This window comes from Pyrus communis, chromosome 12, assembly GCF_963583255.1.
Source record: "Pyrus communis chromosome 12, drPyrComm1.1, whole genome shotgun sequence".
NCBI lineage: Eukaryota > Viridiplantae > Streptophyta > Magnoliopsida > Rosales > Rosaceae > Pyrus > Pyrus communis.
The window spans coordinates 4,279,683-4,291,488 of record NC_084814.1 but is presented as its reverse complement, the minus strand read 5'-3'; the positions used below and the strand labels follow the sequence as shown (position 1 = coordinate 4,291,488).

At 36.4% G+C, this 11,806-nt stretch overlaps 1 protein-coding gene across 1 annotated transcript; it reads left to right on the top strand.

Moving 5' to 3' along the window:
- The first annotated feature begins 1,397 nt into the window (after positions 1 to 1,397).
- On the top strand, positions 1,398 to 11,256 carry LOC137710516 (lon protease homolog 2, peroxisomal). Its single transcript, XM_068449560.1, has 17 exons — positions 1,398 to 1,699; positions 2,053 to 2,165; positions 2,293 to 2,401; positions 2,722 to 2,891; positions 3,438 to 3,529; positions 4,109 to 4,288; positions 4,393 to 4,476; positions 5,482 to 5,609; positions 6,209 to 6,410; positions 6,494 to 6,700; positions 7,091 to 7,221; positions 7,518 to 7,731; positions 7,937 to 8,239; positions 8,597 to 8,791; positions 9,451 to 9,696; positions 10,392 to 10,493; positions 10,709 to 11,256. Exons 1-17 carry the CDS (start codon positions 1,593 to 1,595, stop codon positions 10,790 to 10,792), a joined length of 2,667 nt encoding a protein of 888 aa, XP_068305661.1. The 5' UTR covers positions 1,398 to 1,592; the 3' UTR covers positions 10,793 to 11,256.
- Positions 11,257 to 11,806: the final 550 nt, after the last annotated feature.

Below are 11,806 nucleotides of genomic sequence, written 5' to 3'. Positions count from 1 at the left end.
CCCAATGCAAACCGATAAGTTCCAATGCAATCAGATTAGTCTCAATGCAATCAGATTAGTCTCAATTCAATCAAATTGTTTCTTTGAAAGTGTGTTTTAATAATTAATATAGAAAGGATAAGTCATTTAAAAGAGATAAAACACACAATGGTCAAGAGTCCTATTCTAACTACAATAACATGAGATAACAAATGAATGTAGTTGAATGCATGCGTGCAAACGTACCTGAATAAGTATCTTGTTTACGTAACATCTTTGCATTGAAGTGTGAGAGACATCCTTAGACTTAAACAATTACAATTGAAAATATGTAACAAGTCTAAGCTATTACAGACTCAGACATTTTGTCAAGAATTGCCAATTTTGCACTAACAGAAAGTATAAAAAAATAGAAATCCAATTCAATAATCATAAGGCTTGTCATACGAAATGCCTGATGCAAGATATGTGTTTTGAAGCTGCAAATACGAAGAAGCTACAAGATGTGTGTTGCAGGCTTGTCAGTCAAATTCGAAGAAGCTGCAATGCGTGTTGAAGCTGCAATTCGATACATCTGCAAGGTCATTGGCCATTTAAACTAATATAAATTCCCAGTCTAAATAAAAGCAGACATAACACTATTCCCCTTCCCATTAATTAATCAATAAATGCATTTAATGATTAGTTAAAACAGTTTCAAGTTGCTGTTAATTTTGGTAGCAAGGGTGAGATATATTAATCTATATCATGTCATATCAGATTTGGCTTATCAGATGAAAAATATTATTGTTGCTTTTTTTTAACTGTTAATGTTGATTTGAACATTTCCTTTAAAAATAATCTTAGAATGTTACCTTTCAAAATCCACTCAAGTTCGGAACTGTTTGTCAATATTCAATCATCATATCATCAAATTTTAATCAATATATCAAATATGCTTAAATGATACGTCAACGTGATTTATTTTTATTAATTTTATATTCAAATATAAAAGAAGAACAAAATCGTCTTTTCAGGTCTGACAAACTTGAAAGTGTTTTTATTTTTTATTTTTAACATTTGATATTATATACATTAAGAAGTATGAGAGTGAGCTAAGTTTCATAATGAGTTAGCAATAATATGGTTCAAATTCGATTTTCGCGAGAATCGACTCTAAAACTCACTTACAAGTGAAGAAGAACGCTAATCGACGGTTAATACTAAGTCGCACAAACTTGAAAGTTTTAGTTTTGTAGGGATACAAATTAGGTATAAAAGAAAAACACATTTCAAGATTTCTAATATTGTGCATTTCCTAATTTATTGGGCAACGTAGTTTTAGGATTATCTTTTGTTGTTTGAGATAAGTAGGGTCGCGCTTTCGAAGAAAAAAGAAGGAGAAAACAAAGCCGTCGCGGTTTCGAAGAAATAAAAAATCAGAGCGAGCGAGCGCACCAGAATCTTCCAACCAAACAAAGTAAAAAGCTGAATAAAACCAAACCCACACACATTGCATTCACCACCTTCCCTTCTTCTTCTACCTCCTCTGACTCTCCTTTCTTCTTCTTCTCCTTCTTCCTCTCTCTCTCTCTCTCTCTCTCTCTCTCTCTCTCTCTGTGCAAATTGCAAAGATGGCGGAATCGGTGGAGCTTCCCACTCGCCTCGGCATCCTTCCTTTCCGAAACAAGGTCCTCTTACCCGGCGCCATCATTCGAATTCGCTGCACTTCCCCCAGCAGGTGCCTTTGAGCCTAACTCTTTTGATCGATTTGTTTTTTCTGTTTGATTCCTGCTGTATGCACTTGAATTGTAGCTGTTTGAGCTCAGCTCTAACTTTATAGCTCTCCAATTACTCTGCTTGCTTGGAAATTATGCTCCTTTTCATGCTCTTTGGTTGCCGAAACCGCGTCGTTTACTCTTTGCTGCCAAAAGTGTTGCGTATTTTGTTCTTCAATTTTGCCAGTATTAATCTCAAATTCCAACTTTCCCTTTTCCTTTTTCTATGTAATGGATCATTATATGGGTGTGGAATTGTGAATTTCTAACTGCTGGATTATGGAATTGATAAAATTGGGGAATTTGATTAATGTAGTGTCAAATTGGTGGAGCAAGAGTTATGGCAGCGCGAAGAGAAGGGGTTAATTGGTATTCTTCCCGTTCGAGATGCTGCCGAGGCTGCAACAGTGGCCCCTGTGTTGTCTCAAGGTGATTTCTGCTTATTTCTCTATTCGATACAGATGAGTGGATGCCTATGGTTATTGGAAAATCAAATCTAAGAGGTTTTCTTTTGCTGTTGTTGTTGTTGCCTTGTTGGGAATTTGCCTAATTTTAGGTGTGGGAAGTGATTCTGGTGAACGAAGCTCTAGAGTTCAAGTTGGTACTTCCGATTCTCACAGGCCAGATGGAAAAAATCAGCAGGAAGTTATTCACTGGCATACAAGGTATACTTGAATCAAAATCTACTTTGTTATTCATTGGAAAGTGTTTCTATTTTGTGGGGCCACAACTTAACATTACAGATAACGGCGGTGGTCCATCTAATCATGTCATGTGCTGTGACTGTCTTTATTTCAGTCAGTTTAATTGCCCTTTAGCACTTGAATGGGCCATTACCCGTTTTTCTGGATCATTCTACATTTAACTGATTTTCTGTTTTGGTGCTTAATTCTGTTCGTTTATTCATAAGTTTTCCATTCGGTGATTTTGCAGATTGTGTTTGTAAAGTAATTATGTTGATAATAAGTTTTGTTTATACTCTTAGGGGAGTTGCTGCACGGGCTTTACATCTCTCAAGAGGAGTTGAGAAGCCAAGTGGGAGGGTTACATATGTAGTTGTCCTTGAAGGCTTGTGTAGATTCAACGTCCAGGAACTTAGCACAAGGGGAACATATTATACTGCACGAATATCTCCACTTGAAATGACAAAGTCTGGTATGTTATCAATTTAGTACGTGGGCTTGTTTTTGGTAGAAGATATTAGGGTTTATTGGTCAGCTTGCTACATATGGTCTCAAGCTCTTGTTTCCTTGGTTTGAATTTTCTTTTCTGTTTCAGTAACAAGTAATTGTCTTCGGACTTCCGATCTTAAGTGTTTGTTTAATGTAACCTCTGCCACTTATATCACATTTCTTTATGTATTTGGTCCCGGTTCATTAGTTCATTAGCAGTGTGTTTTCCATGACTAGGGGTGTTTCTGAAAGTTTTTTAGAGCTGGTTAGATATCATTGCTTACTATGTTTTTCCTCTTTAAACAATCGACAATTTTTTCAATGTTTTATCCTTAACATATGTAGATTCCTCGTTTCTTCTAATGTGTTGACCTGAGTGTATCTTGTGGTTTATTTGAGGTGTTGTCCCTAAGATTTATGATTGTGATTAGTTTATCATTATCACATTTTATTTAGAATCTTAGGTGATGAGTTTTGTGCCCTTATCTACCAATATGTTGAGTTGTTTTATCTTTCTTATCTTCATGAGAAATGGAGCAAGTGGAGCAAGATCCAGAGTTCATATCATTATCTCGCCAATTCAAAGCAACTGCTACGGAGCTGATTTCTGTTCTTGAGCAGGTAATACTTATGATGTTTGCATATTTCAGTGAATAAAATTACATGGATACCAAGAGTCTTGCCTTTTTTTTTTCTTTTTTTCTTTTTCCTTTTTTTACTTCGGTGTAATTTTGATTATATAGTTTTGAGTTGTGCAGGCTTATCATACCAAATTTCTTCAAAATAATAAGTCATATAGGTATCAGACTATCAATAGGAAACTACAAAAGCTTGACACACAAATACCTATTATGGTGCATACCCTAATACCTATTATGATATTACCCTCTCTAAAAGAATTTAACCTCCTTTTCAAGCTGTGAGGCTGCGTGCCTTTAGTTGAACAATCCTTTGTGTTCAAAATGGTTTTTTCGGTTTTTGTTGTGGTTCATGCTTAAGGTTTGTAGGGAATATCGTTTGCCTGAAATTCCTTGATTTGGTTGAGCATTAACTGGGCTTCTTTATGTTTTGGATTCTTGCGAAATATTGATATTGTTAGAGATAAGATATCTATATACATATTTACATATTGCTGATAAAACACTGTTTAACCTTGTATTACTTGAATCAGTAACTCTCATTTTCATTTTGTGCTTGTAGAAACAAAAGACCGGAGGAAGAACAAAAGTTCTTCTGGAGACAGTTCCGGTTCACAAGTTGGCAGATATATTTGTTGCTAGCTTTGAGATAAGTTTTGAGGAGCAACTGTGTATGTTGGATTCAGTTGATCTGAAAGTAAGACTTTCCAAAGCTACTGAGCTAGTTGACAGGCATTTGCAGGTAATTGTTTATTCACTGGTGCTGATGCTTAGCACGTTCACATGTTATCATCTTTACACTTCCTCGAGTTTTTAAGCAGTCATGTTGGTGTTACCTTGTGACAGTCTATTCATGTAGCAGAGAAGATTACGCAAAAAGTTGAGGGTCAATTATCAAAATCGCAGAAAGAGTTTCTTTTGCGCCAGCAGGTTTGCACTCTCACATCAGCTTTGATTTTCTGAGTGAGTAAAATATTGGTGCTCATTATTTAGTGATAAAAGTATTGTGCTCATTATTTATATTCTTTTTAAAATTTACTTTTGGTAGCATTCAGTCGTTTTGTTCTGTTTGAAGTGCCATAGAAAATTTTGGGTGGAACAAATAAGAAATTCAGTTAGAATTTTACTGTGAAAATTTTGATCTTTATGGGAACTATTAAACCTTTTTTTTATTTTTTTGGTAAATTAGTCATTTATGAATGAAGGTGAATGTGCTAATTTTGTGGTGATGCTGGGGCCTAATAGTTATAATTTCCTCAGCCAACCTAATAAGCTTATCTGTCAAAATAGTCGCCTTCACATTTTTATGATGTTTAAATTTAACAAGGGATCTTTTAAATAAAATCAAAGAATTGTGAGAATGAAGGAATGATTTTCTAATTTACTGTGTGTTTCTTCTCAAGGTTTAACAGATTCTAAATGTAATTATTTTTCACTTGATAGGTTAGCTTTAATTATGCACATGTAAAAGTTTCTAGGATTGGCAAAATTTGTTGTATTGCTGGAGGACTCTTATCAAATAGGTTTTATTTTTTATTTTTTAAAAAGAAAAATATATTCAGAGTTATTTCTGATTTCTCATGTGTATACCCCTGGAAAGGTTGTAAAGGATACAAGTCATCTTTTGCAGTTCATGGAAAGTCAGGGGCTGCTTGAGTTGATGAAATTTACCTTTTACTTTTTACTTAGTTATAGGTAGTGCCTTTTTTTCTCTTAGGTTTGCAATGTATTAATTTTGTATTTATATCTGTTTATATCATGGACCTTGATGGATATGGATATTGAAAATACTTACCCTAGGTGGATTTGCATGTTGAATGTTTTAGGAAATATCTAAAGAAACCTTCCTCTGAATTGGAGACACATACTGTTCTCTTCTATCATTTAGTTGGCTGATGGTTCCAATTCCTTTCTACTTTTTGAAATGTATTGCAGATGAGAGCTATAAAAGAGGAGCTTGGCGACAATGATGATGATGAAGACGATGTTGTTGCTCTGGAAAGAAAGATGCAAAGTTCAGGAATGCCTTCAAACATCTGGAAGCACGCACAGAGAGAGCTGAGGTATGATTTGGTTAGAAGAAAGGAACAAGGGTTACTGTGTTCTTGTGTGCAAGTAGTTTTGTCCTTTTGTTTTTCCAACAAAATTTTCCGTACTACAGATACTGGTATTACTACTAGAACTTCAATGTAATCTTAACTTCGGCATTTTTTTTTTTCCATGTCGATTAAGATATGATTACCATCCTCTTACAGAGAGTGTCTGACATAAAGGGTTTTGGAGAAAAGGGAATGATGACAATGTAATTGGTGCCCAGTATTATATAATCCTGACATCATTGCCAACGTTGGTGTGTTAAAGTGGTTTTGAATATATTGTTCTTGAGGTATTCAGTAAAGAAGAGGATATCGGCCAGTGTATATTATTGCATTTTAAAATCTGAAGCCACTTTGAAATATGCAGCTTTACGCAAAATGTCTGGGGCCACTAATTCTTGGGTGTCAGTGGTAATATAATTAAAAAAAAAATTGGGACTTTGTTAAGTTGGTCCAAAAGTGGTTGCTTTCATTGTTGTTTTCTAGTACACAGCCTTGTACTTCAAGTTTTAGAGTTTTGAGGGATCTCATTCATTTATTTATTTTATTTTCCCCTCATGTTTCAGGAGGCTGAAAAAGATGCAACCCCAACAACCTGGATATAATAGTTCACGTGTTTACCTAGAGCTTCTCGCTGATCTTCCCTGGCAGAAGGCCAGTGAAGAATATGAATTGGATTTAAGGGCTGCAAAAGAACGTCTTGACAGTGATCACTATGGTTTAACTAAGGTCAAACAGCGGATTATTGAATATCTGGCTGTTCGCAAGGTGGCTAATTGTTTAGTTTTTGTCTGATTATTTTTTTGTTAAAAATATTTGATGTTAATATGTTGGTTATGTGTGTGTTGCAGCTCAAACCAGATGCCAGAGGCCCAGTGTTGTGTTTTGTTGGCCCGCCTGGTGTTGGAAAAACATCTTTGGCGTCATCTATTGCTGCTGCTTTGGGCAGAAAATTTATACGCATATCCCTTGGTGGTGTAAAGGATGAAGCTGATATCCGAGGACACAGGAGGACATACATTGGAAGCATGCCGGGTAGGCTCATTGATGGACTAAAGGTATAATTTCGTCCAAGTAAACATTTTCATGGACTTGTGGTGTGATATTCATATGCTTGGTAAGGGATGGTGATGGTTTTGATGGTCAGTCACGACTTATAATCAAAATGCTATCTTCTAAGGGTATCGAACCAGCCAAGAAAAAGAAGACAAAATACAGTATTTTGTAATTGATAAGTGATAATATTTGTCTATCAGATCACCATCACTGCCTTTAGGCAAACAAATTTCAGAATTGAAGAAGCCTCCTTTGTGCTCTCTCCTTTTTGTATGTGGCTTAGTCATTACTGGACACAACAAAAACCACTTATCCATATCCACACCCAGCCAAGTATAGGATTGATGTACTAGGACTTGCACTAATTTTTTCTCAATTATGATGTATATCAGAAAGTAGCTGTTTCCAACCCGGTCATGCTGCTAGATGAAATTGACAAGACAGGTTCAGATGTGCGCGGTGATCCAGCTTCAGCTCTACTGGAGGTTCTTGATCCTGAGCAAAATAAAACATTCAATGATCAGTATCCTGTTCTTTATACCTTATTTAGGTCTGATTATTTATTTAGTTAATCTGAAAACGTCCTCGTGCTGTATGGATTTTGGGTTTGACCTATGCATATCTTACACTTGACTCTTGCAGAAAACACAGATATAGTTGCTATCAAAATGGCCTGCTACATGGCTGCTTACTTTTAAATGGCATAATTTTTTATATTTCTTTTTGAAAAAGAAGGATGCTGCCTTCCCTAAATCCCTACCAATAACATTGCAAACAGGGTTTCTATATTGACACAATTCCTTAATTCAAGTCCTATAGCTATTTGAATGTTCCCTTCGACCTTTCAAAGGTGATTTTTGTGGCAACTGCAAATAGGGTGCAGCCGATTCCCCCACCACTCTTGGACAGGATGGAAGTTATTGAGCTGCCTGGATATACACCCGAAGAAAAGCTGAAGATAGCCATGCACCATTTAATTCCCCGAGTTCTTGATCAGCATGGGTTGAATTCTGAGTTTCTTAGAATCCCAGAGGTATGTTTAGTCCGATTTGTATCAAGTATTAATGGTGTTGAACTTGTGGTTTCCAATAGTTTCTTTCTTTAGATCTGAAAATAGGCACCCTCTTTCTAGTTTCCAATCAAGTTTTATGTCACAACTCACAAAACAACGGTTACATTTGTAATCAATGTTGGTTTATGAAAATATCATATTGAAACCTGTCTGTCTACTGTGGTAGGCCATGGTGAAACTTATCATTCAAGGGTACACTAGGGAGGCTGGTGTTCGGAATCTGGAGAGAAACTTAGCTGCCTTGGCTCGTGCAGCTGCAGTAAAAGTTGCAGAGCAAGAACAAGCTGTCCCTCTGAGGAAAGATGTGCACTCGCTTGCTTCACCACTACTCGAAAACAGACTTGCTGATGGAGCTGAAGTGGAAATGGAGGTTATTCCGATGGGTGTGAATAAGCATGAGATATCAAGCACTTTCAAGATTGATTCGCCATTGGTTGTGGATGAGGATATGCTGGAGAAAGTATTAGGGGTAATTATTCTCTTTTTAAAATCATTAAGAAAGGTTACTTCATAATTGGACTTAGCATAGTGTTTGCTTGTAATTTAGAAACTCGATTAGTTTGACTTGTCAATGGATTTGATACAATCAGGGTACTATGCCATTTTGACAAGTCTTACAATGTCAAAATTTATACGTAAATGAATATGTAGGATACTTTTGGAGCGAGTTTTGGGCTAAAGGAATACTTCTTATAAAAAAGATATCTTGGTTTTACCATGTATTAATTTTTCAGCTTGACATACGCATATCCCCCAAGAGATTCCAGCTGGATTTGTCATTATTGCTTAAGAGTTTCTGAGGTTGTCTGTTTGTGTTGTAATGCAGCCTCCAAGGTTTGATGACAAAGAAGCTGCAGAACGAGTTGCAACACCAGGTGTTTCTGTTGGGCTTGTTTGGACTGCTTTTGGTGGAGAGGTTCAATTTGTGGAGGCCACAGCAATGGGGGGAAAGGGTGAACTGCATCTCACTGGTCAACTTGGAGATGTTATCAAAGAATCAGCACAAATAGCATTGACATGGGTAAAATGTTTCTTCTAAATTAATTTTATTTATCTGAAATATTGATACTCCTCTTCATGATGAGTCAAACATTTATGGTGGTGACTCGATGGTCATAATTTTGATTTGTTCATGCACCATTTTAAGACAACAAGAGATGATAACGGCACTCAACTTACTGTTATTATCCATTTTGTTTCAGTCACATGACTTGCACTTATTCTTGCCATTTGGGTTTAATCTTTCAAATAGGTATTGTGTAAGGTAATCATAGTTGTACTTTAATGAAAAAGAAGAGGAACATAGAAGCAAGTTAGATTGGAAATTCTGATTCTGACCAACTCAATCGGAAAGCTTCCCATTTGGGCACAACGAAATCAAATCCGGGATCTTAAATCCGAAAATTCCAAAAAAAATAAAATCGGAATGCTTCATTACTGACAGACATTTATGTTGAGATCCCAATCATCCCGTCAGATTTACTTTGGTTTTTGGGACTGGTTAGTATAGAAAAATGTTGTAATCTGTATTCCTTGAACTTGGTATATCCCTATGTGCACAGAGTATATAGTGTTTTTTAATTTATATAAAACAGTATGCATCAACCATGATGCTACAATATCTGCTCTGTAAATGTTGGCTTATAATGATTGATACTGAGGATTTTACTTATGTCTCAGGTGAGAGGCAGGGCAAAAGATCTTAAGTTCGCAACAGCTGAGGCAGCCAATCTTTTGGAGGGTCGGGATGTTCATATACACTTTCCTGCTGGGGCCGTACCGAAGGATGGACCCTCAGCAGGTGTGACTCTGGTAACAGCACTGGTTTCATTGTTCTGTCAGAGAAGAGTAAGAGCAGATACAGCAATGACTGGAGAAATGACATTGAGGGGTCTCGTACTACCTGTTGGTGGTGTCAAGGACAAGGTATACTCACCTCATGCACCAATCTAATTATGATAATCCGTGACTCTCTACATAAGTCTGTCTGCATGTATAACACATGCTGTATGAACTGAATGGTTTTTAGATCTAGTCATATTCATGCTTTTATACGATTACTGCCGTCAAGTGTTTTGAATTGTTTGCTAGTTGGGCATTTAACATTATCCTTATATGTGACCTTGTTTTTCATATACAAGTATTATACTGTACATCAAACTTGTTTGGCACAGAGATTTTCACTTTTCTTAGTACTGTCATTTTTATAATCTCCAGGCTATATACTACTATAGTCATTCCATTTTAATATCTTTTTCTATAACCGTCGTCTAGGTAAGTGGATGTTTGATGGAAAATTGATTGGGATTTTAGCTAAGTGGAATAACGCAGGTTTCTTGAAATGTGCTTGTTTCTCATTTGTTCTGTCATTGGTTTTCTTGATCATCAACGTTTTACACCATTTTCAGAATTGTTTTGAGAAACTTTTTAAGCTTATTTCGAGAAACTTGTGTCAATCCCAAAACACTTTTAGCACGATTTTCTTGTATAATATTTAAAGGAACCTTCAAGCCACAGGTGAGAAAATTGAAGCAAAATTCTCTGCTAATGCATATAATATTCTGGTACATCAATAATGAGCCAGAGGCTTTGTTTGATCATTTGAATCTATATTGCTACAGGTATTGGCAGCCCACCGTTGTGGTATTACAAGAGTCATTCTTCCAGAGAGGAATCTGAAGGATTTAACTGATGTACCGTCGGCTGTTCTTTCTGGTCTTGAGGTAATTTTGGTTTTATTTGCAGCAAGGTGTTTCTCAATTATGTGTGTGATGTAAAATTCATCGAGGCCAGCTTATTAAGTTTTGTTTATCTCCATAGCTTGTTAGCTTGCTTTTATTGCATACTCAGCTGTTGCCTGTACATACCGTGTTTGGTTTCTGGACACGTATTATGTGATTATGATCAACGACATAATCTGTGAATTTTCCCGTAACAGATAATACTAGCAAAGCGAATGGAAGATGTATTAGAGCAGGCTTTTGAAGGCGGATGTCCCTGGAGACAGCACTCAAAGTTATGACAGGCTTTGCTGTGGGTGATCTTCTTATGCATTTTCGTGTGATTGAAATGCCTTAGCTGGTTGCCGTTTACACATGACATGCAGCTCCCAGTTTGTCCCGCAGCGCTGCCTTTGGCTGCAAAGACCGAAGAAATTGTGAATCGCTATAAAAATTCTTGGCCCTGGGATTAATAGGAATTCAGCTGCTCGTAAACTGCCAAATTTTTCTTGCGCCCATCTGTTCCTCTGTTCCTCCTCTCCATGCTATTTATCTGTCAATTGTTTTTATTTCCTGAGTAAGCCTTTGTAATTATAAATTAATTCTCTGTTCTTGGTATAATATTATTTGTTTAATGGAGCAAAGAAAATCAACCCGACCCCGATATCCAGATACACATCGAAACAAGGTCGTATTGGCTGATACTTGAAAGGTGACAAATCCATTTCATGCATACGACATAATAAACATAAATTTACGCCTTCAACTTATTGTGTTTCTTTGTATTTTCATGGTTGCATCGTTCCCGAAAAAAGGGGAGCATATATTATTAGATTAATCTTGTTAAGAGTCTTCAACGGAAGTGTCATGGATCATAGCACTAGATCATGTATGATCAGTGGCTCCCACCAAGTTCGACGATGGGACAGTACATGAACTACTTTTATAGTCACGAAATATTGGCAAGGGCATTGGATTCATTGAAAAATTGTGAAATCATCGGACTCAACGAATGGCTTCCCTTGTCAGTAAGGTCGTTGGAAGATCCTGTCCCATAATCCTTAGGGTTTAGTTTACGTGTGTTGAAGTAGAGCAAAAATCCCAGGATCTGTTAAAATATGGAACTAGGGTTTTTGGAATAATACGAGTTTACGGTTTATGGAATAATTCAGATGTATTATTCTTCTCAACTGTGGGGAGGAATCTCAAACTCGTATTACTCCATGAATCCTAGTTTCATATAATAGGAAAATACAGTCAACATATCAAATCTCCCCTCAAATAAGATACTCACGCCAACATCAACTACTTGTAAT